Genomic DNA, 27,230 nt, shown 5'->3' on the forward strand with positions numbered 1-27,230 from the left:
CGATACCATTTTAAGTAATAAAGAGTTGTTACCATATACTCAGCTATTATTTTCCATTATATTATTTGTAAATTCAGTGTATTACTTAATTAAATGAACTTTATATATATTGTTCGAAAGGTGTTTAAAGGTTATTATTGAACTCTATTACATGTATTTTCTTTTTAATTTAAAGTAAGAAGGAATACAACTCTAAAAAACAATCTTTTCGGAATAGCATATGAAGGCATATTAGATGGACACTTTCGAAAAAAATAATAACCTTTTTCCATGAAGGAAGAGTTTAACAAGTGATTTTCAAAATTTGTGATAAGTATAATATCGCTTTTAAGTTAACCTATAAAGTAACAACCTAATATTGTTTATCTAGTACTTATTTACTTGATTGTTCCCTCCCCTCTGGAAGTCCTGAAAACAATAGTCATCTACTGTTCAGTGCTCTTAACCGAAGATAATTATAAGATATGAACAATAAATTAGTAGGCTTAAATCTAAGGTTTAAAAAGGTAAAAGAACAAGACTCACGAACGGAGGTAAGCGAGTTGAAGCTAATACTAAATAAAAATTTAATCAGCGCTTAGAACAAAAGAGGGCTAGGAGCAGAAAAGGAACCTTGAACTATATAGTGAAACATAGAACGGGTTCATAATTATTTTAATAGTTACAGAGGTAAAAACTTTTATAATTATACGACAGGCCCTTTATTATAAAGAGTTGAAATAATACCATTTGCGAACTTATTTCTGTTCCGCCATTTAAACCAGAAAAATATCTTTAAGACTTTATAAAAACAATTTAAAACGTTTACAATTTTTTGAATACACTTTTGGCGCTCTATATCGTGTTTTTAGATTTCTCTGGTTCCTTAGATGTACCTATTTAAGTTTGCGAACTTTATTTCTCTCTTTTCTCTAATTTTCACTTTTTGCAAGCTCTACCTTCTTGGAACAGCAGAAATGAGCTTTAACCAGGCACTTTGTTATTTCAGGGTTTAGTACAAAATATTAACCGCTACTAATTTATAGAGCGCGGATTATAAACGAATTAGATACTTGTTCAACAAAACATTTAATGCATGTAAAACTTAGGTGAAAACTTAAACGAGCTACATGCGAAAAAAAATATTTCATCATGTGTGTTGTACTGTTTAACTGTCGTACTGGTATAGAAAGTTTTTTAAACAAGTGAACGGAATAGCCCTTTGAGATGGGAATCATTCTTCACGCATTTTAATATATAAATTTTTTGTACTCCAGCGTTTCAGGGTGTCAGTCTCTTCTTTCTTATTATGCTTAGAACACTTCTCCAGTTAACAACGGAGTACAGGAGACAAACTCTAATAAAAAAAACCGTTCTTCTAGCCACACTTAACCTTTTTTAATATCACTAATAAGCCCTTACTTCAATTAGCGGTGAAAGTAAGCCACTCTATTCAATTATTTTATAGATGCGGTATTTGTTAAATATAAAAATGTTAGCTACACTTGCCACGCTGTGTCAAGAAAAGCAGGAAAATATAATAGTATGAGTTGTACCTACCGGCGATTAGAATCATTAAAATTGCAACTTTTTTACCCTTAAAAAACTTTACAATGGAAGCCTTGACCTAATTAAGATGCTTTTACATAAATAATAAAAGCATTTGTGAAATTTCTCCGTAACCCCATAATTAAACTTAACTGGTTCAGCATTTCTATTTCAACTGGCTATTACGCTAATATGACCACATTCTATTCCTGGTGTTAGTATTGTAACTAGCATAAAACATCAGATCAGTTAACTGGACGAGTTCATGTATGTATTGCTATAGATGCCCTAACTCTTAACCTTCTTTTGTCGTTTTGTTCGTCTGTTGCCTCTGTAGCTGTTATATTACATTTTATTTTTATACATATGTATACCATTTTAGCGTAGCGCACCTTTTCGGCGTCCCTTCCAATAAATTATTGTACATTTATAAAGCCTCCCCCTCCTCGCGTCATTATTTTATTATAAGTTTAAATATTATTTGCTAAATTTTTACTTTTAAATAAAATAAAATACTTTTACAGCTCCTCAATACGAAAAGTAAATAAGTTAATAGTCGACTGTCCAATATATATATACCCACCAGCTTGAATTACCATATACGTACAATAAATTAAATTGAACGAGATAAAATTTTACTGTTTAGTAGTTTGTATATCCAATTAGTAAGATAGGTTAAATCAAATTTTTTACGTGATAAAACATTTTCTCTTTGTATTTTTATTGGTTTCTCAGGTTGCTGGTTGGGTTAATCAAGGATCTTTTTTTCTTTGAAAATTTAGAGGGTTAGTGTTTTGTGGTTATGTACGTATTATGGTTGTACTTTATACTTAATTATACAATGTTTTTGTAGTCTGTTTACTTTTGTTTTTCAGTGTTTATCGTTTTCCGTATATTGTGTTTTAAATTGAGTTCCTAGGTGTTGTGTATAGTGTTATTGTGATAGCATGCTTGCAATATTTTATTAACTGTTAATTTTGTACATACGCCGCAAGGTTCTAGAATGTTTTTAAATTTAGCAATACCCATAAGAAATGGATATAAATACCTTAACACAAAAACCCTACAAGTGAAATTTATGTGTGTGCGCGACTGTATTTATAAAGTATACCCTAATAAACACAAGTTGGCTATCCTTTTATTGCCTCCTTATCAGCGCCACAGTAGTTTACAATATGCAAAAAGGGCTAAAACTTGCACAAATTTGTGCACAGCCTGCCGTTAAACCTATGGGTGTTCCCACAATTTTTAGTGTGCCAGGTGCAAAAAATTATCTTCTTTCAACTTTCAAAAAGGCTTACTTAACTAAAAACGCTACCTGGTCCTTTGTAACCACCCCTGGCGCAATACTTCAGAGTTTAAGCACTATAACAAAAGTTAGTTTACGTAATTTATCGACCGGAGAAGTGAGTTTGTCACCGTAGCTCAGTAAACAGAGCATTGTCGCCAAGTCTCAAGGTCGCAGATTCGATCCCCGTCGATGTCTATTCGCATTTTTCTGGTTGGTGCAAAGTGTACAACCTTCCTTTAGATCAAAATTCTAATACACTACATCTGGAGAAAACTACCAGAGGATACTTTTGAGGCTCCAACACTTACTTATAAATGGTTTTGGGTTTATTTTAAAATTTGATGGTTTATATTATAAGTAGCCTTAAAAAACCCGTTTTAACTGGTTATCTTCAGAAGTTAAGGGGATATATATCACACCAGTCACCGTCTTCTTGCATAATTTTCCTTATGATATTATTATTAACTGCAAATATAATAAATATAACAGTAAAAAGTACCATCCTCTTTTTTCTCCACTAACAAGAGCTCCTGCCCAAAAGCATCACCAACAGGGACAATCTTTTTAAATGGTTATTATTTTTTTTTACAGAAGTTCTTTATTACTTCAATACCATCTTTCCACCGACTTTAAGTTGGTCCAATAACTGTTGTGGGATCTCCTTGGTGGCCGCTCCGACGTGAATGGCGTCATACGGGCTAAACTCAGCGAGTCCAAGTCTCCCATCGCCAACTATATACTTCACTATACCTGATAAAAAGTAAACTTAAATTTTTAAAACTAAAGTTAAATATTAAGTGCACACCAGCTTCAAGTAAATTCGGATTCCCTTTTCGAGTATTGGCCTCACTTAACAGGATGAGATCTTTTAAGTACATATTGACCATAACTATATTAACAAATTTTTTAGGCAATGAGGGAAAAAAAAATTAATGCCTCTGATGTGGTCTATACCGTAGACCTTGCCGCTGTTTCCAACCATTTGGGCCATGCAAGAAGTAAGATATCCTAATAATTTTTTATTTAAGGTTATTGTGGCGTATAATCCTCTTGTTAATATTATAAAATTGGCAAAAATTATTTACATAAAGAGAATTTACATAGAAGTATATTTAAATAATTAAAAAGCTTAAGCTTAAAGGTTTTTTTTTGCCTGAACCACAGCCAACATCTAAAGCCACAGAACCCTCTCGTAAGCAATCTTTTAATTCCTCCAAACACAAAGCATGCTATGATAGAAAAGTATCAATAACATTTATAATATAGTTAATTACTTAAAAGTACCATATGAGGGGCAGAAATAGTAGCATTATAACCTAAACCATTGAGAATAAGAAAGTAAAGAAAGTTAGAGATGCCTAAATATCTTTGGTAAATATATACTACTTTTTTTAAACGATAGCCAGAAAAGTTTTAATACCTATATCCTGTGGAGAGTCTAGATAAGCTTTACTCGGATCACGACAATAAAATATTCTATCAACTTGTAACATAGCATCTTTAACTCTTTGAGAAGTAATTATTCCAGCTTATATAGTTACTAATAGTTATTAATTAATAGTAATACTAGCTATATAAAGCACCATTATATAAATTATGAATTAGTTCTAGATTTTCTCGCCCTGAACAACGCCAAGCCATTGTGGAATAAGCTAAGTGCTAGCAAATAATATTTGTTGATAAGGGAAATAAGGAAGACGTGATGTCGACCACTAATTGTCACGCGTCTCCTAATAGTTACTGCAGAGCAAGTCTTCATTGGCAAAATTTTTTTAAAGATAAACTTTAAAATATAGTTGTATTCTGTTGTATAAAGATCAAACAGATGTAATGATTTTTTTTTCTTTAGACGTTTATTTTTTATCCTGCTTGTTAGGAATCGATACGTTAGTAAATAATATCTGTCCCCTAAAGGTGAGCGTCCACTTTTAGGCGTGGTGAGAAATCTAACACTACTAAAGAGCCATTTACACTTTTAATCTACTTAGTTATTTTATTAAAGTATTACTACTAACTTTGTGGACTTTTTTACAACCCATGCATTCTGTAATTAAGTTTGCAACCCTCTAATAAAGAGCTTCTACATTCAAAGCATTGATAAATTTGTGGAAAAGTATTGTAGTAATTGATTTGTTTTTACTTATATTATTAAAGTATGATGTTAGTTCAGGTAAGGCTGTCACTTAGATATAATTACCTTTGCACAAAAAACTGCACAGTGCAAAACTACCCATGAAAACTCTTGTTTTTTGAATATTTCGTAAGATGTTATGTTTGAGCCCATGTTTCATTAGATGCCTTACTTAAAGGTTAAAAATATGACGGAGAAATAATATAATATTCCTTAAAGGCGGGGGGGGGGACACCAAGCAGACACACTTGGTAAAGTGATACATGGTAATAATTTTTTTTTTCTAATTTCTTCATTAATCTCCCGCCTAATTACCCTTTAGATAATTAATGACAAAACTTTTAGTCCTATAGCTTAAAACATTGTCTTTAACTTGCCCTTTGGAAAATCAAGCAATATTTTCTTCCCGTCACAAAACAACTGAACAAAAATTCTTATTTTTGTCAAAGTAGATTCGAGAGTCTACCTGATTAAATTAGTTTTAACGGCCATAGGCAAGGATTATACCAACAACAATCTACCAGATACGAACATGTAATTTATCAGTTAAAACAAGTCAAATTCTATAAAAAAATTGCTTTGAACCACATCCGGGAGGTAAAGGTGTCGAGTGAGTGTGTTTACACTAGTATTTCATCTGCGTAAAGACTTGCGTGAATTCTTTTAAAAGATCTTATTTTATAACCTATTTAACAATTATTATATAGAAATATTTATATTGACAGCCCTTTAAGTAAAAACACGTTACCTATAGGGGAAGTAATTCACTAAATTTTGTAAAAGAACGACCCAGGAATATCTCGTAAGCTGGTCAGCACTACTTACTTCGGTTGGTCAGACCATTATCCCTACATTATCTCTCTACAAGTCAATGTCGTGTGATTTAACCCGGGAACTTACCTTTCAAAAGCAGGAAATAAAATATAGTACGAAATAGTTAAATGTCTGTAAGCTCTAGTGGAGTTAGCTTAAAATATTGTCTCCAAAGTCTATAAGAAAACCTCTTTAGGGTAATAACTTAATGTTCAATTCGTTAACACTTTGACTAGAAGGGAGATGGGGAAAAAAATACTGCTTAATGCGTACTGCGAATTCTACAGATATTAAGGATTGTTATGAAAAAGCTATGGGTGTCCTTATAAACATATAAGCAGGCATGCAGCTCTCAAAATTTGATTCGTTGGTCTAGACTGTGAAAATATTATAATATAGTTAGTTCAAAAACACAACCTAAAACGCAATGAAATTGTCAAGTAGGAATAGTAACCACAAGCGAGATTATTAGAAGCTAATATTAATTTCTATAAAATCTTTTATTCTAAAACTAACACTTCTCTCGCGTAGTGCCTAATTATAGCGCCTATAAGAAGTAGCCAAGGTGCCCACCAGTTACACAAACGAACACCCACTAAATCAACTACCACACTAAAACCAACCCTCGCGTGCAAGCTTCAACGCACACCTGAAAAATATCTTGCGGACTCTTTGCAAAAGGTATTAAAACACTAAAATCGGGGCACATACTAAAGTTTCTTACGACGAACGTTTGGGAACTTTTTGTTAAAATACAAACCCAAAAATTTTTTAATTAAAGTAATTACAAAGATGCTCATTGATTAAGACCTCAGTTCCTTGGTCGACAGAAACCAAGTATACATAGAGAGGAGAAAAACCAATTATTTAACAAAAGCCCTATTCGAGTCAATTTAAAAATTTAGTGGTGTCATCTGTTTATTGAAATTTTTGCCACGACAAACGGGGACGCCCTTTTAAGGAGGCAGAAATTTATTTACTGAATGCTCAAGTGAAACGGTATAGATAATTTGACGAGATCAAATGTAAGGCATCGAGAATAGTCGTTTGTAGTTCAGCAATTAAGAGCTTTGGGCGCATACTTAAGGTCGCGGTTCGATTCCCGTTGGTGCCCACTCGCATCTTTCTGGTTGGGTGGTTACGTTTCGATTTTCCTACAAACAAAAATTCTGATAGTTCAGGCAGATATACTACCTCCACTACCCCCAAGTCCTCCTGGGCAATCATGATACTCCTTCGGGGGATGCATTAGAGTGCATTCGTAACCTAACCCCACTTTGAGGAGAAGAAAGCAGATTAAACGGTTGACCATTATAAGCCTGAGTTATAAAAAAAAATTTTTAATAGTTTTACAAAAATTGGGACGCGCGCTCCATATATATATTAGTTAATAACACTATTCACAACAGCACTTTTTCTTCAGCAACACTTTCATGTTGCGGCTATTAACATTCGTACGTTCAATTTTCTTAGCCACCAAATTGTACCAATGGCTCAGGAACGGAGCAATACTGTTATAATTATTTCCCAATATACCTAGCTTACAACCGAGAGCTAATCAGACGCACTTAGTAGCTAAAAGGTGCAGCGTTTAGACATAAGTCTACTTGCCAATGATTGTCCAAGGGCCCAACAGACTCTGCTTCATTTCCTCTCAGAAGAAGTAATTCCACAGGTAATTGTTTGTACCCAGCGTAAGCATGGAAGAACATGAATTATTACTTCATAAGCTGCCAATAGGAGTCGAATTACAGAGGAGAGAAACTTAGCGAGACTATCTTAAGTAAGCCACCACACAGACATGAAAGCCCCTAGGGCACAGATAAGATAAAACCTGCCTCAGAGCTTACGCTTACATTGTGTTTTTACCATTTTTAAGAGCGGAGCTTTCGACGGGGCGTTAAGCACCTTCCAATTCTCCGAAGTAATCCCGAACTCTAAACCCAGAATATTTTTTAGAACATGCGTACATCGAACTTATATTTATTAAGATTAAAATGGCGGTGATAGCAGAACGATGTAGATTTAATATTTTTATTCATAAACTACCCAACAATGTGACTGCCTACTTATGGCCTAAACACATAGCACATACCTTTTGTAGCTTCTACTAAGGTTGTAGGAGTATTTTTTAACGATCTAGGTAACTAACCAGTTGACTGCAAGACCCCGAAAAATGACTTTAATACGAAAATAGTTAGACAAGCAAGGTGTTAATGTGCATCTTCAAACTTCAACATATGTTCGGCCTCGAAAAGCATTTATTAGCAATAAAGGTGTTCTAAACATAACTTTAAGGCTTAAGAAAAATTTATCTATTGTTAGTTAGAACTCATCCTCAAGTTGACTGTAGCGCCCATAACAAAAATGCTATGAGGAAAAATTGCGGAGTTTACGAACTATTTTATAGCTACACACAGTAGATAAAGGTTGAATTGGGTATGCAGCTTGCATAATATTAGGGGTATTTAACACATATACGCAAATCCGTCATACCGAGAGGAGGGTTGTCGTAGCTCAGAGGTGAAAACCATTGACGCGCGCTCAAGGTCATGGGTTTGATGTACACCGACTTGACTCTTTTTTGATTGATTGCATATCTCGAAACCTCGCCCTCATAAATACTAATAATATTTTCAGAATAAACCCCGGGCCATAGTTAGGAAATTTATTGGTTCCTATATCCATACAAAAATTAAGTTCACTATGATTTTATGCGTGCAACAAGATTTCCCATGTGCACTTCTACAGGTCGCTTTGTTATAAAAACTATAAAAACTTAATTTAATGTTTATTCCAGCAGGCACCCACCAAAAGTGATTTTACATAAACAAGCAGATATATTAACCTAGAGGGCTAAGTCTCAAAGGAATATGTTAATTCACCTCGGCTTAGAACGTGAACTGCACGTATAACAATTATTTGAAAATTGCCTACTATGGAAGATATAAATACTAAAGCGGATTATTGATCTCTTTATGCTCTGATGTGGCCTCTCGTCCAGGGTTTTTCTCTGTTCTAACCTTTTCAGAACCCTTTCCATGTTATTAATTACTATATTTCTTTTTAAATTACCAACCTTTCATTAGCGATTTGTTACACGAAACAACTTTAAAAGATCTTGAGATTTTTAACTTTTTGTTTGGCTTTTATAGTATGAGGGACGTGGGCTGCACGTGCTTATATAAATGCATTCCACGCATGAGCTGCTGCTAAATTTTTTTATCTTATTTTTTTCCTGAGGTTGGGTGCTCCTAGAGAGTCGAAAATTATCAAATAAATTCCTAGTGCTTTTAGTTCTTCGACTTCATAATTATATTAAGTTAAAGTCTATGATATATCTAATTATTATATTATATAAATATATTCTTATATTTATATTAGAGGTAGAGGAATTGCGGCCGGTAAAATTAACATTTAGATTTGAAACTTTTTAGGAAACACTTATAACTTATTAATGGAAGGTCAGTTATTGTATGTCAAAAAGTCTTTAGAAGATAAAATAAATATAAAGTTAAATTAGATATAGAAAAGGACTTGTTGAAAACAAAAGATTATAAGCTTAAAAAAAAATAAAGAATTGTAATTTAACGATTATAGCTGGGCTTATAAAAATAACTAGTAACTTAGAATCTAAACTTAAAAAAAAAAAAATTAAGAAAAGAGTAATAATAGAAGATATTGCACAAAAGCCACTAATGCGCTTTTAAAACTCCGAATAAAATTTCGTTTCTGACTTTGTGCTTCAAGAGTCAACACAACCGTTTTAGGTAAGTTAAAGGATCGGAAATTGTATATTTAGGCTTGAATCGCTTTTTAATGAGAGCTCTGTTGGTTATATAACTGCAAAGGAAAATTCTTTAAAGATTGTACCTGAGAAGAAAGCATGCGGTATGTCTGGAGAAAATTGTTATGACACCGTCTGGTATGTAAGTGTTATGCTGTATATAAAAGGTAAAAGGGTTAAAATACGGATTAATGTTGTAAATAATGAGCCACCACCAAATGGTATTGGCGTATTACTTGGAAAAAGCGATAATGAGCCATCTATTTATAGCGTTTCTCTGGAGGAGTTTGAAGCGAAAGCTTCTAGTGATACTAAAAATAGTGTAATGTGTAGTCTTCTTTTAAAAATAGAAAGTTAGGATAATCATTCTAAAGATGAAGTTCCAAAAATGTTTAGAAATCAAGGTAAAGAACATATTTTTACGGAAAAAGAGTTGAACTATACATAAAGAATTTTTTATGGTGACCTTGATAGTCAGCTCAATGATTTAAAGGTGACTGACGTCAAGCGCCAGTTATCTATATTGAGATGCGCAAAAATAAATGAAAAAATGATTAGAGATTGGCGAGCCGTATGTATGCGCTTAAATGGGCTCCCACTCTAAATCTGTATTGACACTGAAGCCCTCAAAAGTAAATTTGAAACAAGATACACTCCGGTTTGGAGCAGGATGATGTAAAGCGTAGGGTTATTCAATGAGAGTGTGAGAAGCGGGATTTTTGGAATTAACCCACAGTTCGATTGGAACCGTGGACATGTGATAGCTAAGCCTGGTTTAGAGTTTGCTACCGAAGAGGTGTTTTTTTTATTCAGAGAGCCCGAAACCTATATGAGGATGTTCGATCTGAGGAGGTTTAATAAACAAAGCAATGTTGAGAAGTATAGTGCCCCTAATGAGAAATTGATGAATATGAAAACTAGAAACAGCAAGTATGTTACCACTTTGGAAAATGCCAGAGGCTATACCAAAAAGAATTAGATAAAGAAAGCAGAAACTACTTTCCATTTACAAAGCCAGATGGTTGCAGAGTGCAGTGGACTGTCCTTCCTTTTGGATATATCAATGCGTTATATGGCTATCAGTAAGGGATAGACATAGTAACCGCTGGGCTGAAAGATGCATCTTTCTAAATTCACTTCGTTAAAGAGCAGAGGACATTATTAGTTCAAAGGATCTAAAGGAATTATTAGTCGAAGTAGATTCCGAAGCTCCTTGCAGGGTTAATTTTTAGTAATAAAGAAAATTATCGAGACGCAACTGATGAGAAATTCATATTTTCGACTTTTGGTTAATAATGTCGAAAAAGTTGGCCTTTAATTTATATCGGTAGTAAATGAGTATACCAAAAAAAAATGTCCTTTAGCTCTATAAGGTTTGGAGTATGGTTCGTGAATGATAATAATAGATGTGTGTATGTTAAAGTACTGTAACTTTTAGTTACCGTAAAGTGTAATGTGGGTTGGATCATCAAATATTAAAATAGGCAAAATTTAATTAACCGAGTAGCCCATTTTTCCATACTTTTAAGGATACCATTGAGAACATAAGTTAGCAGAACTGAGCTAAAAAACTAAAGATGTTATTCGTTTTTTATCATTTAGTTTTTTTTTTAGGATTTGTGGGCTGACACGGTAGATACACACCGTTTTTTGTAGTTTAATGTATACTGCATGTGCCTCCAAGCACCTGAGCTCACTTTATTTGGTTTCTGATAATTGTATAGCAGCACCTATAAGTGGTGTAATTGGTATTACGTATTACGTTATTAGTTCAAGTAAATTAAGTTTTTGGTTTTGCACATCCTTCGCTTCCAAGATAAAATCCTAAACGCCACTTGATATTCCTTTTAAGTCCTAGTTTTTCAAATAAACTGCCTACTGATTTTGAAATTTGATTTCTGGACGACCTCAATAAGTAAACTACCCGAGCTTAATGTATGAATCTTGGAGGTTTGGTATTACAACCCAAAATTTTGGTTAATTTGTTAGCCACCTGCTTTCTTAAATTTAGTATGCCATGGGTATAAGTAAATAGAACACCCCCCCGTAAGAGGGTATTTAATTTTTTGTGCCCTTTGTTTCTGCATGGACGTGTTATAGTATAGTGGAGCAGCCTAATTACCGTGTTGTATTATGTCTAATAAATTTTATAAATTTATTTCTACCTTAGGTATAAATATACCAACGCTTTTGTAACCAATATCCGCGAGAATGCCGTCCTAGGAATAACAAATTTGCAACTCATCAAAACCTAACAAGAACGTTGGTTCGGGTAATAACATTAAATAAAAAAGAATTACTAAAGAGGTCAATTTATTAGTTAGTTACTCCTAAAATTTCGGATATTGCAGATTAATGTACTTTGAGATCTTCGCCAATGAGTTTCCTTGTTTTTGTAACTCTTAATTAAATTATTTTTTTACAAGAATTAATTTTTCTCATTAAATAACCTTGCTTGCTGTGGCCATTCTATATTTGGCAATTTTTAATTTTTACTTTTGTTGTGTTTTGTATCGGCTGAAATTTTTATTTTATCAGTAAGAATCAAAGCCACCAACCTAAGTTTGCGAGTTCATGCTTTTAATCGCTGACCAACGTCGATAACTCTCAATCCGGCGTAATAGACTTATATATTGTACCTGTTAACTGATATTCTGCATTAATAATATAAATTCTATTTAATATTTCCTGTTATTACAGTCTTTTAAGGCGTCCATCTACAGGGGTGGATTACGTCATATTTAATTTGCGGTAACTACCCTTGCAGTTCGCACATCTTGGCGTTCTATCTTTTCCCTTTTCTATATTTATAATACGTGCACGCGTTTGAGCTTGAGAAGGAAATTTTATGTCCGAATAGGTGGCGTCCCTGGCTTTAAGATTTTTACACAGAACTGTTATGAAACTGTACATTGAGTTTATATATACTTTTTTCAGACTAAGTAGTTTAACGAGCAATAGGTGCAGAGGTGTTCTGAAGTTTTTATAGAGTCATATTAACTTAAGACGAATGGACCTCTTGGATATCCAGCTCAATTAAAAACCCCTCGTTCGTCTTCATTAGTCCAAAGGGCGGTAGTAAGTATAAGATTTAAGCCTATTGGCGTAAAATAAGGCAGTCTATGATTCGATTATGTGCTCTGCGTCTTGACGAAATTATTTAATTTTAACTAGCTTTAGATTGTAAATTCTCTTAAATAATTACGCTAGTACTCATGTTACTATTACTAAAGTCCTGTTTTGTAGTAATCATCGTAAGTAATGTTACGATTCTAAGATTTAAAGGTTTTCTGATAATAGCCCGTAATAGAACTCTTCAAGATCAACTGATACTTATATCGAAGAGACAACGAGTAAAACTAAGTGGAGCTGAGGGCAAGTATATAATGGAAGACACGACTAAGATCTTAGAACGAGGAATGGAGCTTATACACAACTAATTTATATCTGTGGTCAATCAAGAATAGAAATTACAACCAAGAGTTTGAAGTAGAAGCTTAGAAGCTAGCCAGAGGCATTTTTTTATATAGAAGTAAAAATAGACCCTTATAATAGTTGGTAAGCCTTAAAAATTTTTTTTAAAGTGCTAAAACTTTATGGACAATTTAAAAAATGCGTTGGTCACAATCAATATCTATCCGACAAGTAAAATAAAGACGGGGAATGCATGCTAGGTCATGGCGAGTAGTTTGGTTTTTATCTGATAAATAGTACTGGTACTGACACTGCTAATACTATATGATATTAATTTATTACTAGTTTTATTATCGTAAGTATTTCCTTGTTTACCAGGTTCACTTTTAAATAGGACGATCGTAACCTTAAAATTCTTTAAACGGTATTGCTAACTATTTAGTTCTGGTCGATAGCTCTAGAACTAGTTATTTCTCTTCCATTTTACAAAGTTTTAATAAAATAAAAGTTCTTTTTACCTTCTATGTCCTTTAATATACTTTTGCAACCCTTGATGGTAGTTTAATTTAGCCACCACTCTCTGGGACGCCCTACCCCCGTAATTAACGATCACAGTTAGTAAAGAAAAAACTGAATTGCACAAACCTACCGAGCAACAACTCATAATTATCTGTTTAAGATTTAATAAAACGCAGATCCTATTAACATATCTTGTTGTTGATCATTGTTTTTCAAAAAAGAATTTTCAAGGTTATTTTCTTGGTTTCAAATTAGTCTATTATAACATTAAAGTTATATCTTAATTTTTATGTCATGTGTTCAGAACCTCGTTTAAGGTCGGGTTCTCATGTTCATTCGTTACTTTAAAATCTTTGCGAGTTACGAATACAAAAGTAACGTATGGCCGACACCAGTAAAAGTAGAAGCAGATTTGCTTACGCCGGATTATATAGCTACGAAAGAGTCGCTTTGATCCTTAAGGGCCTTGAGTTATGGATGAAAGTTGCCATAGCAACCGGAAACTAGTAATAAGTAAAGGGCTAGGGGTAGGCATTATACTTGTATCTGCTTTTGGTATGTATTTTTAACCTAAATATTCGCCTTGTTTTAAATGCTTGCGCGCATGATAGTTAAAGTTCCCCAGATATTGCGAATTTTTAAGTTTAAGTCCACAAAATCAATTTCTTTGCTTTCTTTCTTATTGGAAACTTTTAGTTACTTGATAATAATTTGTAATTGTTATCGGAATTACAACCCTTTTACGTAATCTTATGTTATCCTATTTGTTGTAATGAATGCCCTCCACTCTTTTCTTTATTTTACCTAGATCATGGGCCGAAACTCTCAATTTGCTGATTCAAGATCATATTATTATATATTTGCTTTTTAAATATTCTGAAAGGAAGACTCATTTGCTACAGCTTTCATATTTGGGAACTTTTGTTTTCACTGCTTTTTATTTTTTTAAGTACCTTCCACTGGAAATACTGAAAGTTTTGAGTTGGCTTAACGTCTTCATTTTAACTTCTAGCAAGCTACCTCAGGCAAGTGTACTTAATCTATTTAAATAGTCCTATTTTTTGGAGTACTTTTTTTGTTTTCAAAACTGATTGTAGATTTTGTTGTGCCAATATATGTTGAATAGTTTGACGTTCTTACTATTAAACTATTCTTAAATAAAAATTTAATATTAGATAAGATCTATATACGTTAATAAAAGTACTGGTCAAGTTTCCATTCTTACTGCATTATTAACTTTCGGTGGTAGTGTACTTCGATGTTATACCAGTTTGAAAGGTTGTTTTTATTCATAATTCAAAGGTTGAGTCTCCTACTAAATATAGCAATTCTTTATTTGTTATTGTATAATTTTTTTTTTTAATTTTGTTTTATATTTGCATGTTCAGAAGCCCCAGGCAACAAGTCTTTATATGTGGGCCATCTTTGCGGAAGTTTACTTAATGGAACGCTTTTACTTCAATTCCTTCTTTACAGTAAACGCTATAAAAGTGCAGTATATAAAAATTAATATTATAAACTCAGTAGTTTTTTTAAAATCATATGACATACCTTATTAGAGTGAATTTTAATAAAAATACTGGCTGTTTCCAACTAGCGCGATTGGGGTTTACTTTTTCATATTATTGCTAATTATATTATTCTTCTAAGCAGTTCGTGAATAAGTTATTAATTTTACGTCCTGGTGCTCAGTTAATACTAAAGACGAAATAGGTTTTCTTGAAAGCACGTGCACACACTTGGCGGAGCCTCCTAGGCGTTAGTCTCTACCCGGATAGCAATTCTTTTTTTATCTGCAAAACGTTGACCAAAACGCGGTTAATTTTTATAAAGAGTGAATGAGGGTATATTAAGGATCCCCTTTCACATTTTACTTAAAAAAATTGGTTGAGTGTCAGAGGGGTATTTGACTAGAATTGTCATTTTAGCCTATATATAAGAACAAGTTGCGCCTTTTAAACGTTGTTTCACTCCTCAACCCTATTTAAAAAACTATTGAAAATTAGTTACCAATTGGAAGTTAAGTGTAAAACTACAGGAAAAAAGACGAAGGGAGCTTATCCAAAGCATTTTAAAAAGTTCCTAAACAGTGTTACTACCCAGAAGGTCAAAGATTCAATAAGGTGTTGACTAGAGTTGAGCTATTTTATTCTGGTGCTGTAACTACGGCAAGGTAGTTTTATGCTTGATTTACTTGTGTTTTACTTTTAAATGGATAACAACCCGAGGTTGGCCTAAGCGCTTAGGTAGGTAATTGACCAGGGGAATAAGTCGTAGCCTATACACTATATGTAGCACCAGCACGCCAAGGCTAACGCCATTTTATCGAACCGGATAAAAGCCAAGGTCATTGATCACAGCTTTAGTAAGGATGTCCGCGCACTTGCTCTCCAATGCGAAACATACTACTATGATACTATTTGAGCAAAGCCAAGAGAGTGGACGAAAGCTACCTAATCTGTGCAAGATATAACTAGCTACCGAGTTAAGGCTCAGGACCACTCCTGCCAAAGAAGAGTGATTATGTTAAAAAGGTGGGGGGCATATTATCGCTATCTATTACGCCTTAGACCGCGAAGGCTATCAGGGCCAGCATTAAAGTTCTTAAGGTTCGTACCTTAAGCAAACATGCAAATTATGTTTTAATAAGAAAAATGGCACAACAAAAAATAAATATCCGGGAAAAACCAATCAGGGATAAACATGATTGTTGACACAGGGATCTATCCTCATTATATTACAGATAAAGAGTGGTTAACTGATATCCGGTTTGATAAACACGTTATCGATACAATTATAAACAGCTCTGAGGCCTAGCCAACCGGTCACCTTGAATTTTTAGATAGTAATAAAGCTATTTTAAACAAAAATTTTGAACTTACCTTAATCCCCGTAGGTAAATTATATGAAAAAGGATTTGATTCTGTTTTAAAAATATGAAAGCTTTTATTAAAAAAAAGGACAAGATGGCGCTTAAGGTAGAAAAGAGAAAAGCTTATTTTTAATAAATGGTCATGGTTATGATAATAAAGCAATTATCACGACATATGATACCAAAATGTATGTCCATTATTTCCAAAGAGCACTGTGAATGGGCACATTAGCTATCCTTCCTCAAAAAGAAAGTTTCCTAGTATATCATAAAAATGTAATATGAAGGAGAAAGTTATCTTCAACGTATTTAGAACAATTTTCTTATAGTTACTATTAATGACTTCTTGCGGATGCTTGACAAGTCAGACCCAGACCCGCTTAGACTTTATTCGAACGCAAGCAGACGCCAGTACACCAGGAGGAGTTTTTTAATTCTATTTAGAGCACTGGCTTGCTACAGGCTTGATCTCTAATTAGTTGCTGCTTAAGCTACTTTCCCTCTACTAATTGAGGGTGCAAAAGCCATAACTTCCCCTAACGGTCCATTGCGCCATCGATGAGGAAAACGGATGCACTTCCTCATCACAGCTAAAGTGTATATCTTTAAGAAGACGTAATAACGAAGTAGGAACTATATTACATATAATAAACAGTTATTTTTTATACTTTAAAATTATTAAAAAAATATCTATGTAATTATAAGTTAATAAAATAAACTATTATCTTAGCAATTAAAATAAACTATTATCTTAGCAATTTCTCCCTCTAATAGATCTAAGAAATATTTTGGCCGCAAGTACTAGGTGTACCAACGAGAGCCATAATCAAGAGCCTGCCAAAATAGTATGTTGTGTTGACCCTATCTCTAGTAAGCTAGTTCCGTGAAATTTTAAAAAGATATTTAACGGGCTCGTGGTTATATATTCTATGTAGTGAGCCGTGGCGCGCAAACCAACGGGCATTCACCCCTATTCTCAGAACGCAATTTTGCATATTTGTATTCGATATGTTCACTAAGGAAGAGGCCCAGGCAATAGAGGATAAACTATCAGCGGGCACATAAACGATTTGTATAACAGAAGTTTGTTTTTTTTTAATACAGTTTGCTATTTTTGTATAGTGAAGGATTTAAGACGACTATAGCTTGTCTGGTTATAAAACGACGTAAGGAAGTTGCGGAGTCCAGTTTAGTCTGTCGTCAGGCATAACTCTGAGATAATTAAACCTTCCCTCTTCGAGGGATGCCAGTTTAGTTTAGTGTGAGGCTAGGGGCCTGGGGGGGAAGTAACCTCCTTGTTATAATCATAAAGCTACTTTTCGACGCATTCATTGTTAACCTCCATGTTGGAAACCATGCCTCAAGTATTGCCTAATAAAAATGTATGTTTTCTTTAAACACCAGCCGGGCAGATTTAAATTATCATATAAAGCTGTGATTAGCGTACTGGACTAAGTTTATCTTTGGCGATTGTGGCATATCAGATATGTGGATTGAAAAAAGTAAAGGGGATAATAAGGAGTCTTACGGATCCACATTTTAAGTTGTTTAACAGCGGACTTCAGCTAACATACTTTAGCAGTAAAAATTCTATCTGTTAAATATAAGTGAACTATCGCATGTAAGTAAAAGGGGAAATTGGCGGTAATCATCTTGAAGACTAGGCCATCGGGTCAACTTTTATTAAAACTTTCTCAATATCTAAAAGACCACACCTCTTTCTTTCCTATTGTTAAAAGCTTTTATAGCTTCTTCCGTAGGCCTGTGTACCTAGTGAATCGTGGAGTAATTTTTTCGAAAACAATATTGAAAATTAGGCAAGACGCACGTACTATCCACAAATTCTTGTAACCTAGTAAGGATAACCCCTTCTGCCACCTTTCCTAGGGAGGACACCTAGTTTATTGGGTGATAACCTTTGCTAAAACGGCCTAGTTTTCGCTATAAAAATTACTTCTGCTAGTTTTCACCACTTGGGGAGGCAGGCAATGGTAAATACTTGATTAATTATTTTCGAAATCAGAGAAATAACTCGTGGAGTAAGTTTTTAAGCTTTAAATTAGAAATACCGTCGTACGCGAGACTTTCTTGTATTAAGATGCTGGATAAGTTTTAAGTCCCGCACTGGTGGTAAGCTTAACCTTGTTTACCTAAGGTCTTAAAAGGTAAGCAGAAATCATGTGGGCACTTGCTTGGGATAGTTTTCATCTTCGTCGGAATCTATCATAGATGAATGGGCCTTCAGTGAAGTCGACCTCTACTATTCGATGAGCGTCCAGGGTAATGGATGGGTAGTGTAATTTTTTTTTATTGCCCCTGGTCAAAGTAGATCGAGGAGCTTGTGGGCGCTTTGATAGCTATGCTTTTGTTTATATGATCCAGAAAAAAAAAATGTTGGCCAACTAGTTACCTTTTTACTTCAGTACTCGAGGCCGACTTATCTCTTATTTTTTTGGGAATGGGGTTATGATCTGAAGAGAGTTTAACTAGCGTATTGGCAATTGCAAGTACCTAGATATTTCGCGTTATCGTGAAATCTAAAACGTTACAAGCCCCTTTGACTGGGCGATGCGTTGGGTCCTTTGTAACAATTACAAATAAACCCTAATTGTCGGCTATTTCGGCAAACCTCTTTCCACTGGTATTCCTCCGCCTACTATTCCACCGAGGGCTTTTACAGTATAAATCTCCAGCTGTTAAGATGCTGGAGGAACCGCAAAAACCTTATATTCATCAAATATATGCAAAACCTTAATGGGTGATTTATTAGCAGCAATTATATTGACTTTTCCATTGCGATGGAGCCCCCTTTCTAAACTTACCAAGTGGAAAAAGAGCGCTCGGTAGGTAATGTTTTCTTTAATTAGGACAGCTACGACTTCTCCCACAGTATCTTCCCTGTAGCTCCTGTAAACAGTATAATTAGGTACTATAAATCGGTTACCTCCTTCAGATATGTTTCAAAAATGAGGATTATGTCCAGGTCTCCTCGGGCAATAAATTCCTGTAGTTTTTGCTTCTTGCGACGGACGTCGTCGGCATTCCAAGCCGGACTTCTGAAGGAACTAGGAGCTGTTCTCGGTATATCCAACTTTATAATTATCCAAATTTTTGAATATCTCCGTTATGGCCTTTGTTAGGTGAGAGCTGATCGTATTAATAAGTGTCGCTACAAAGTTTTTCATCATCCCGTTTAATAGAACTGTATTTGTAGTTTCAGTTGATAAGTTCAGTTTAGTACTCTGTGCATAGCTTATATTTTCTTTAACGAAACTCTCAGGATTCTTGGGAGTTTAAGCTGAAATATTTTTAATAAATTTTTCTCATAGGTGCATTTTACTGGTAGTCTATGCATTCTCTATAATTTGAAGGATGCTCCTCTTGGCATTAGCGCCGGTAGACTTTTCATTCTCGCCATTAGTGTAGGGCTTCGACTCGTGAGGGCCACCGCATCGACGCAATTGTACATGACTTGCAATATTTTTCTCTATGTCCAAGTAGTTAACACTCATGGCACTGGCAGATCCTCCCGCCTCTTTTTAAGAGCTCAGCCGACACGGCGGTATACCCTGTACTTTAAGTAATAAATCCTTGCTTCGCTAGTCAACTTGACGAGTAAAAGAGTCAGAGCTTGTCTTTCCTTTCTAAATAAGCGCATTCCACGGGTTGAACCATAGAGATATCAGATCTGTCTTTTCAGTTTTCGATCCATTTCCGCGAAAATACCTCGAAATACCACTTTAAGCTCTTTTTAGCAAGGCAACTGGTGTGTAAATAATATTCAGTAGTTTCCGTCTAGAGTTTATGCCAGTTTTCTGTAGTTGTCGGCAGAGACTAAGTTCACACGAATTCCGTGTCTTAGGTCTTTGACACGTTTAATATCTATTTAGTTGTCGATATTTTGTTGTTTAATAAATTCCCAAGCTAGTTTGTTAGAATGTATAATCGGAGGTATTCTATTAAATTTAGGCTGGTTGCTCATAGGAAATTATTATTATAAACTTTATTTTTATCAATACTATTATTATCATTAGTTTTTGTATTATTAATACTATTAGTAATATCTCTATTATAATTAGTATTGTTACCACGGCCAGTATATTATAATTAATGGTTTTGTATTTATTAAAATCTTTACTATTAGTAAAGTTACTATTGTTAGCACTACTGTTATTGTTGTTTTTAATCCCGTTTTTTTTTTACTGTGGTTAAAAGTATTATTATTTTTATAGTGTTGTTGTCATAGTGTTTAACCCAAAAGGTCCCTTACGTCTTTTTACATTACTTTGTCGCAACTTACTCTCTCGAAGTGAGCTAATTTTGTCTAAAGCCTCTATTCCTTTTCTAAGCCCAGTATTCTCAACCAATACGTTAGTAATATGATCTCGCTGACTAGCAGTATTCTGCAGAGTGGAGCTCCAGTGTATCAGAGTAAAAACCATGTTATATATAGTCTGTAATTATGGATTTAGAAGTTTAATTTTTCGAATATATTTAAGTATATATTAAATAAAACGCTATATAAATTGGTTAAGAATTTAACGTAAATCTGAGGTAAGAAGTCGAGGTGCGCAGGCCACATCCATGAACAAAAAATATCACCCTTATTAAATGGAAACTATTAAAACTAAAAAACAAAGATTAGCTTGCAAACAAAGAAGCCCTTAAAAAAATCGTACTGACAACAACGAATTTTGCAATCATGTGAAGATCAGCTCTACTCTAAAGAAGAAATAGAGGTCAAATCAAATTAAAAAGCTTCTGAGATTATCGAACTCAAACTGAAAAACAACCTTTGGAGATCGATTTGATATTTAACAAACGATAAAACCATGCAATCCGAAAACAGAGATACTTACCAGGAAGCACCTGATAAAGAACTCGAGTCCTTGCTAGCCCTTGGTGGATTTGATATTGTGATATAAACAGCTTAAACAAGATAATATTATTACAACTTAACGGTTGTTTCAGGTTAAGTCGAGTAGATGAAGGAAAAACTTTGATAGATGATAATATATGTAATTGTTACGTCGTATAAATAGATAAAAAATTGTAATAGAAAGATTAATTCTAAACTTAATAACTTGATCGCAATGATACATTCATACCTTACACATAGAACCTTTACTGTTAAAGTGAACTAGATGAAGTTCGTTATTAAAATGCTCAAGGCGGGTGTTCCCCAAGGCTTTCTATTACAGTCTTCACTTTTTTGTACCTACATGTCCTATATGCCGCAACCATTCGAAAAATATACCTGTCCTAACTCCAATGATACCTCTATATTTAAAGCTCTAGCTCCGCCTGTCTGGTGTTCAGGAATATTACAATCCTATTTGACAGTGCTTGAGGCTTGTTTTTCAACAAGACCTTAGTACAGTACGTTTAAGAGTAGCTATAAAGTGTCATACGAAAAAAGGGTGTTTCCTCAAATATTAAGTCCCTTACTAAATCAACTGTCATTGCTCGCAATAAAGAGTACCTTGGCGTGATAACTAACTGGACTCCACATCTTATGTACGGCGTCACAAAAAACAAGCAAACATAGCCGTTCAATACCCTATAATGTTATGCAGGAGAAGCAAGCTGTTTTTAAAAAAAAATTAAGCTTTCGGTTTATAAAAACGGCTATACACCGCTGATGGTCTACACTTCCATGTGTTTTTGCTTGGACCTATTTACGAGCCGCACATAACGACTTCACATACTACCAAATCGCTTTCCCTAAATGTTGGTGGATGTCCCTTTGTTTGTGGGCAACAACAAATTACATAGAGAGTATAATTTAGAGTCTATCGATTAAAACCTTTGTATTATTTAACAAAACTGATTTACCAGGGCCTGAGAAGTGACTCTACTAAACCTAGACTGGTTTTAATGAGACTCTGGCTAACATTATTGTTCATTTTATTATTAATTTTTAACGGTACTAAAATTTTACAAGGCTAGTATTATTGATGTTATTCTTATTCTTTGGCTGCTTCCTTTCGAGCACTGGCTTACTTTATAAAATTATAAATATTTTTAAGCGCACTTTTATTGTTTGCATACCTCTACATCAAGTTATTAAGCATAACTAAGCGGACTGTGCCGATTTACTGAGCATCTGAAAAAATCATTAGTAACATTAAAAAATGATATTTTAGGGTTCCATAAATAAGATCTTTGTTTCACTCATCGCTGATATGTAAACAGTTATAAAATGGATGGTTTCTTTACTTATACCAATAAATAAATCATTTTTTCGTGAGTGGCCTACGAACTAAAAACAACCCTTTGGTCTTTTGCTCATTTTTATTAAAAATTAAGTTGAGACCGTGCTACAAACACGCGTTTTTGTTTAATATTCGTTTTAAAACTATATTAATAGCCCTATTCTATTATTGCATTAGTGCAAATATGTAATTTTCCTTTATTAAGATAACAAAAAATACTAATAGTTCCATTGGATAGTTTAGTTAAACATTTAAAATAAAATATTGAATCAAGTAAATCTGTTTTTTAGATATTATTATCTTTAACCTTTTTTACTTTTTAGAATTTTTGTAAAATTAAACCTTTAATTGTAAAGGTGAATACCTATATTTAACTATTATAAATTTTTTTATATATTTAGTATGTAGAAAAGACCAGAGTAAAAAATTCATATTAGATTTCTAACTATTTACTGTCCCTAGACATATTTACATTTTTTCCTAATTAAAATTTTTTGATGTTACGTAGTAAAAGGTTAACTTTTTTTTTTTAGGTATTCATACTCACTTAAGTTCGTTCAAAATTATTATTAATGGCGGTACCTTAAGGGAATAATTACTATTTTCAAGTGTTAAAAAACTGTTTATTTATAAAATGCAATTATTAAAATTGCTCTATAATAACTTTTAACAGTTATAAGCCTGTTCAAGGTATTTTAAACCCGCTAAAATTACTCAAAGAATCTAATTAATAAAACTTGAAAGGATTGCAGCTCGAAAAATATATAATAAAAATTGAACCACAAATTTTAAATTTATATGTAGTTAGTAAGTAATATAACTTAGTGAGGTCTTAGTCGTAAATCATACATATATATAGCCCAGCGGCGCGATGTTTAAGAGATCTCTTAAGTCTAGAGCCAGATTGTGGGGTGACCTGCATCTTGCATTCAGTAGGGGCCGTTAGACTTGTGAAATTAATAAATTATATAATATATATAGTATTTGTACTAAATAATCTTTTTATATTGGGGCCTCTAGAATAGATAATATCATACTTTATGAAAAGTTGATATAAGTAGTTTGGAAAGTAGAGAAGAGTGCGTCTAAAGCAAATACATACTATATATACATATATATATATATAAATTACCTCCCAAGTTGTTAACTATTTACCGAAAATAAAATAAAAAAACGGAATAAATACCTATTACTGAGGAGAACAAATTTAAATTAATTTTTTCATGCGGCCACAAATTTTTTTTTAAAGCTATTAATCTAAGCAAAGAAGCTTGTCTTGAAACAAGAAGTGGAAAATTTTAAGATTTGCTTTCATTCTTAAATTAAGATCTTTACTGAGGGCTCGCCGCGGACATTCCTACTATATACTAGCTAATAACACTATTCTGTATAGAGCCTATACTATATACTAGCCTATAGTCTATAGCAACAAGTACTATTCAACTAAGTCTTAACCCGGTCAATTTCTTTGAGCTAAGTACTAGCTAGTACATAATATAGGCGCTATCTTTCAGCAGTGAGTCATATGAAATAGGTACTACGCTACGAACATAGATCAAACTTTCAATGGACTAACCACCGGCTACGGATAATAGCTAGTGTCCGACTTGTGGTTTTTAAAAATATCTAAGTTTCCTCAGTTACTAGCTATCGCCTTCATTTTAATGGGTGTTTAAACTCTTAAAATTACTATTTAAATATAAATTTTTATGGCCGGGAGATACTAAGACTTCCTTTAAACTCAATAGCTTGTTTTAGGCCCTACAGCCAACCCCAGTAGTATAAAACAAAAATTAAGAATAGAGATTAACTTAATTCAGGTTTGTATCGCTTTTATATATCTAATTAATCAATTTTTCGGGGACTAAAAATTTTCGGGAGTATTCTCGATTAGTCATTATCTAGAGATTTTGGTATTCTGAAAGGAGAATGGCTTTATAAATATGTCTGCCAGATTTAGCCTTGAGGATTATTTTTATTGCAAGTAATTTTCTTTTTTTTGAAGTTAATCCTTAATCTAGCGATAAACTAATATCAGTATGTTTTACCCTATTATTCGGTACATCACCTTTTACTATAATTTTTACTGCTTCGTTGGCAGTATATAATTTTAATTGACAATATGAAAATTTTTCTAAGGGTATGGATTTAGGGTCGATGTATTTAATATAGCCTTGATTAAAGGAAATGTACTCGGCCTCAAAAGAAAATATATCAATTTTTGTTTTATCTGTATTAGGAGGTCATTGCATTCAATATTCGTTAAGTAAAATTATACCCCTGGTAGTCTTATAATCGTAGGAGTCAGCCCCCAAGAGGCATCACAGTAGCATTTAATTAAAAATCTGCTGTCGGAATAATTTTTACACTTCATTTAAAATCAAAAGGTTTCTTGTCTGATATAAGTAATTAAAAATTCTAAGTGGCTAAGTCTTATGTTCTTCAATCTTGCAATGGATGAATCGGGTCAGCATAGATCTCGCGTTTGAGATGTCAGGTCTAGTGCTACCAGCAATATTACTTAAAGATCCAATTAGATGTACTCTTTAGTGTTATCGCTTCCATTTGGGTACAGGTTAATAATAATAGTCTACTTTCGGATTTTGTGTCAATAGGGAATTTTAATATAACCCTCCAGCTATTAAAATGCTGGAAGGGCCGCAAAAATCATAATATATTTATTCATTATTTTGTGGAGTAGCGTCTACTTGTGCCACAGGGAGGCTTATATTTCTTTTTGTAAGCGCAACAGACCAAAATAAATATAGCCAACTAAAGTAAAGTTTTATTGGTCCAAAACACTCTTTTCAAAGGAAGTTTCTTCCTCGGGAGGGGGTGTTGCCGGGACTGAAAGCAATTCGTCTAAGCAACGTTTAAGTTCTTCCTCCTCGAGTTTGTCTGGCTTTTCTTGTTTCCCAGTTTCAAGTTCAGATACAATAGCCATAAATTCTTCTTCTAGGCCAGCGTAATCGTCGTCTGTAGAAATATAATAAGAGTCAAGTCTTCTTAAATCCAATGTTGGTATTGTTCCATAAGTAGAATAAAACCCGATTGAACAATTTGGCTTAAGTTTTCAACTTCTTTAAGAACATCTTTTAAAGAATCCATGGTTCCCAAAACCTTATATTAAATGGGCATGAACAGATAGTATGGTAAAAGGTTGCTACAAGAGCAAGTTTGAAAGCAAAAAAGTTACTAATAAATTGAACTAGTTTTACATTAAGACTCTACGACCAATACTACGTAATAACTACCTCTACTTTAAAAGGAAGCAGACTCTTTAGGGTTTCTACGCCTGACTGGATAGCTTCAGTAACCTTATTTGAAAGGGTTTGAGCTAAGAAGACATATATAAAACAATATGCCGTAACTGATTTTGAAGCATCAAGAGTCCTGATTTCTTCAAGTATTCTTTCCAAAATCAACATTTGTTTAGATAGCTGGTCAACTTTTTTCTCATAGCTTCGTAATAAAATGTTTTCTAAATAAATATATAACCAAGATAATAAATCGTTAACTCTTTCTTTCTTTTCAAATAAAGTAAAGTTCTGCTTTTATTAGATTTTCCAGAATCTTTAGCGGCTTCTCTGGCCCTGTCAATAAAAGTTTTGCATAAACGACGGTATGACAGGGAATAGGGATTCGCACAAAGGTTAGCTACATTAAGATTATTATTGCTTAATAACTTAATAATGAGAAGAATCCTCTTAGACCCTAAAATGTAGGTAAAAACTAGCCCAGTCTTTAGTCATAAGGCAGATCAAATAAGTTTCTGCACTATGTTTCATGTTTATGATAAATGAGAGGGAAGAGGGGGGAAGGAACAAAAGGTCCCCCCCCCCAAATTTAAAAAATTATTAGTTATATTAATTATTGTATATAAAAAACAAAAACAGACATACAAGGATAAAGATATTCAACTAATTTAATAAAATTAAATCTTATTAAATACAATAAATTTATAAAAATCATATAAATATAGATAAATATAGATAGTTAGTACAACTTATACCCCCTCCCCCATACACCAAAAAATTACCTCTCTCCCAAGACAAAATAAAAGAAAATAAAATTTATATATTTTTCAAATTACTCATCGATTTGTGCGCTGAACTTGTGATAGAGGCTGCGTACTTTCTCAAGGGTATTCTTAACTTGTAAAATTTGGTAATCATTGCTGCTTATAGAGGACTTTTTCTTGACAAACTTAATCACCTAAAAAATATAACATAGCGCGGATGAATACAGCGTGCAAAGTGCAGATTAGGTATAAGAAATAGAAGCTAATTATCACAGTTCTTTATTAAGTGGTGTTATTCGTAACAAACAATAATTTCATCTTAGGGAGGGGAAAGTGCATAACTTACTAACATCATTCTTGGAATCCACTAGAACTCTTCCTCGCCTTTGTAAAAATCGTAAAACAATTTTTAAGTCGCCATCGGTGAATATGCAAGAACTCAGTTCATGACGTTTTTTGAGCAAGTCATCCATACTGAACAAGCAGTCGACAAAATCATGAGACTTTTTTAAAACCTCATCGTAAAAAGTTTCAGACTCTATCTTATTTGATAGTGACATAAAAATATTTAAATAGATGTAATTAGACACCTCTACCGCAGGTAGCACAACTAGCTTCTCTAAATTTTTGTCATAGCTCC

The 27,230-nt window shown here is 33.5% G+C and overlaps 2 protein-coding genes and 4 long non-coding RNA genes across 9 annotated transcripts; 1 reads left to right on the forward strand and 5 right to left on the reverse strand.

The window, feature by feature from the left end:
* Positions 1-3,159: 3,159 nt before the first annotated feature.
* LOC135142957 (protein-L-isoaspartate(D-aspartate) O-methyltransferase-like) lies at positions 3,160-4,571 on the reverse strand. The gene is made up of 9 exons (XM_064074774.1): positions 4,402-4,571; positions 4,239-4,346; positions 4,103-4,134; positions 3,972-4,047; positions 3,755-3,826; positions 3,624-3,683; positions 3,432-3,568; positions 3,318-3,378; positions 3,160-3,264 (listed from the first exon to the last, which is right to left on the reverse strand). Exons 1-9 carry the CDS (start codon positions 4,457-4,459, stop codon positions 3,182-3,184), a joined length of 687 nt encoding a protein of 228 aa, XP_063930844.1. The 5' UTR covers positions 4,460-4,571; the 3' UTR covers positions 3,160-3,181.
* A 2,113-nt stretch (positions 4,572-6,684) lies between these two features.
* LOC135142933 (uncharacterized) lies at positions 6,685-9,314 on the reverse strand. 3 transcript variants are annotated; one of them, XR_010282644.1, is made up of 5 exons: positions 8,611-9,314; positions 8,259-8,386; positions 7,632-7,699; positions 7,116-7,573; positions 6,685-7,037 (listed from the first exon to the last, which is right to left on the reverse strand). It is a non-coding gene; the product is annotated as an uncharacterized LOC135142933 (long non-coding RNA). The 3 variants fall into 3 exon arrangements; XR_010282645.1 differs by having other exon boundaries at positions 6,685-6,888; positions 6,957-7,037; positions 8,259-9,314; XR_010282642.1 differs by having other exon boundaries at positions 8,259-9,314.
* Positions 9,315-9,384: 70 nt separating this feature from the next.
* LOC135142934 (uncharacterized) lies at positions 9,385-9,947 on the reverse strand. Its single transcript, XR_010282646.1, has 3 exons — positions 9,765-9,947; positions 9,636-9,703; positions 9,385-9,574 (listed from the first exon to the last, which is right to left on the reverse strand). It is a non-coding gene; the product is annotated as an uncharacterized LOC135142934 (long non-coding RNA).
* A 3,966-nt stretch (positions 9,948-13,913) lies between these two features.
* On the forward strand, positions 13,914-15,126 carry LOC135142952 (uncharacterized). Its single transcript, XR_010282651.1, has 5 exons — positions 13,914-14,009; positions 14,291-14,507; positions 14,658-14,760; positions 14,871-14,972; positions 15,042-15,126. It is a non-coding gene; the product is annotated as an uncharacterized LOC135142952 (long non-coding RNA).
* On the reverse strand, positions 14,884-17,180 carry LOC135142951 (uncharacterized). Of its 2 annotated transcripts, XR_010282650.1 has the most exons (6): positions 16,688-17,180; positions 16,537-16,612; positions 16,365-16,405; positions 15,161-15,474; positions 15,034-15,110; positions 14,884-14,964 (listed from the first exon to the last, which is right to left on the reverse strand). It is a non-coding gene; the product is annotated as an uncharacterized LOC135142951 (long non-coding RNA). The 2 variants fall into 2 exon arrangements; XR_010282649.1 differs by having other exon boundaries at positions 15,034-15,474.
* An 8,052-nt stretch (positions 17,181-25,232) lies between these two features.
* On the reverse strand, positions 25,233-26,242 carry LOC135142966 (uncharacterized). Its single transcript, XM_064074785.1, has 5 exons — positions 26,088-26,242; positions 25,941-26,031; positions 25,824-25,886; positions 25,617-25,689; positions 25,233-25,545 (listed from the first exon to the last, which is right to left on the reverse strand). The coding sequence occupies exons 2-5, from the start codon at positions 25,995-25,997 to the stop codon at positions 25,355-25,357; spliced, it is 384 nt and encodes a 127-aa protein (XP_063930855.1). The 5' UTR covers positions 25,998-26,031; positions 26,088-26,242; the 3' UTR covers positions 25,233-25,354.
* Between the last annotated feature and the right edge of the window lie 988 nt (positions 26,243-27,230).

Source organism: Zophobas morio, unplaced genomic scaffold, assembly GCF_036711695.1.
Source record: "Zophobas morio isolate AGI-343-1 ecotype UQ-CSIRO unplaced genomic scaffold, CSIRO_AGI_Zmor_V1 ptg000055l, whole genome shotgun sequence".
Taxonomy (NCBI): domain Eukaryota; kingdom Metazoa; phylum Arthropoda; class Insecta; order Coleoptera; family Tenebrionidae; genus Zophobas; species Zophobas morio.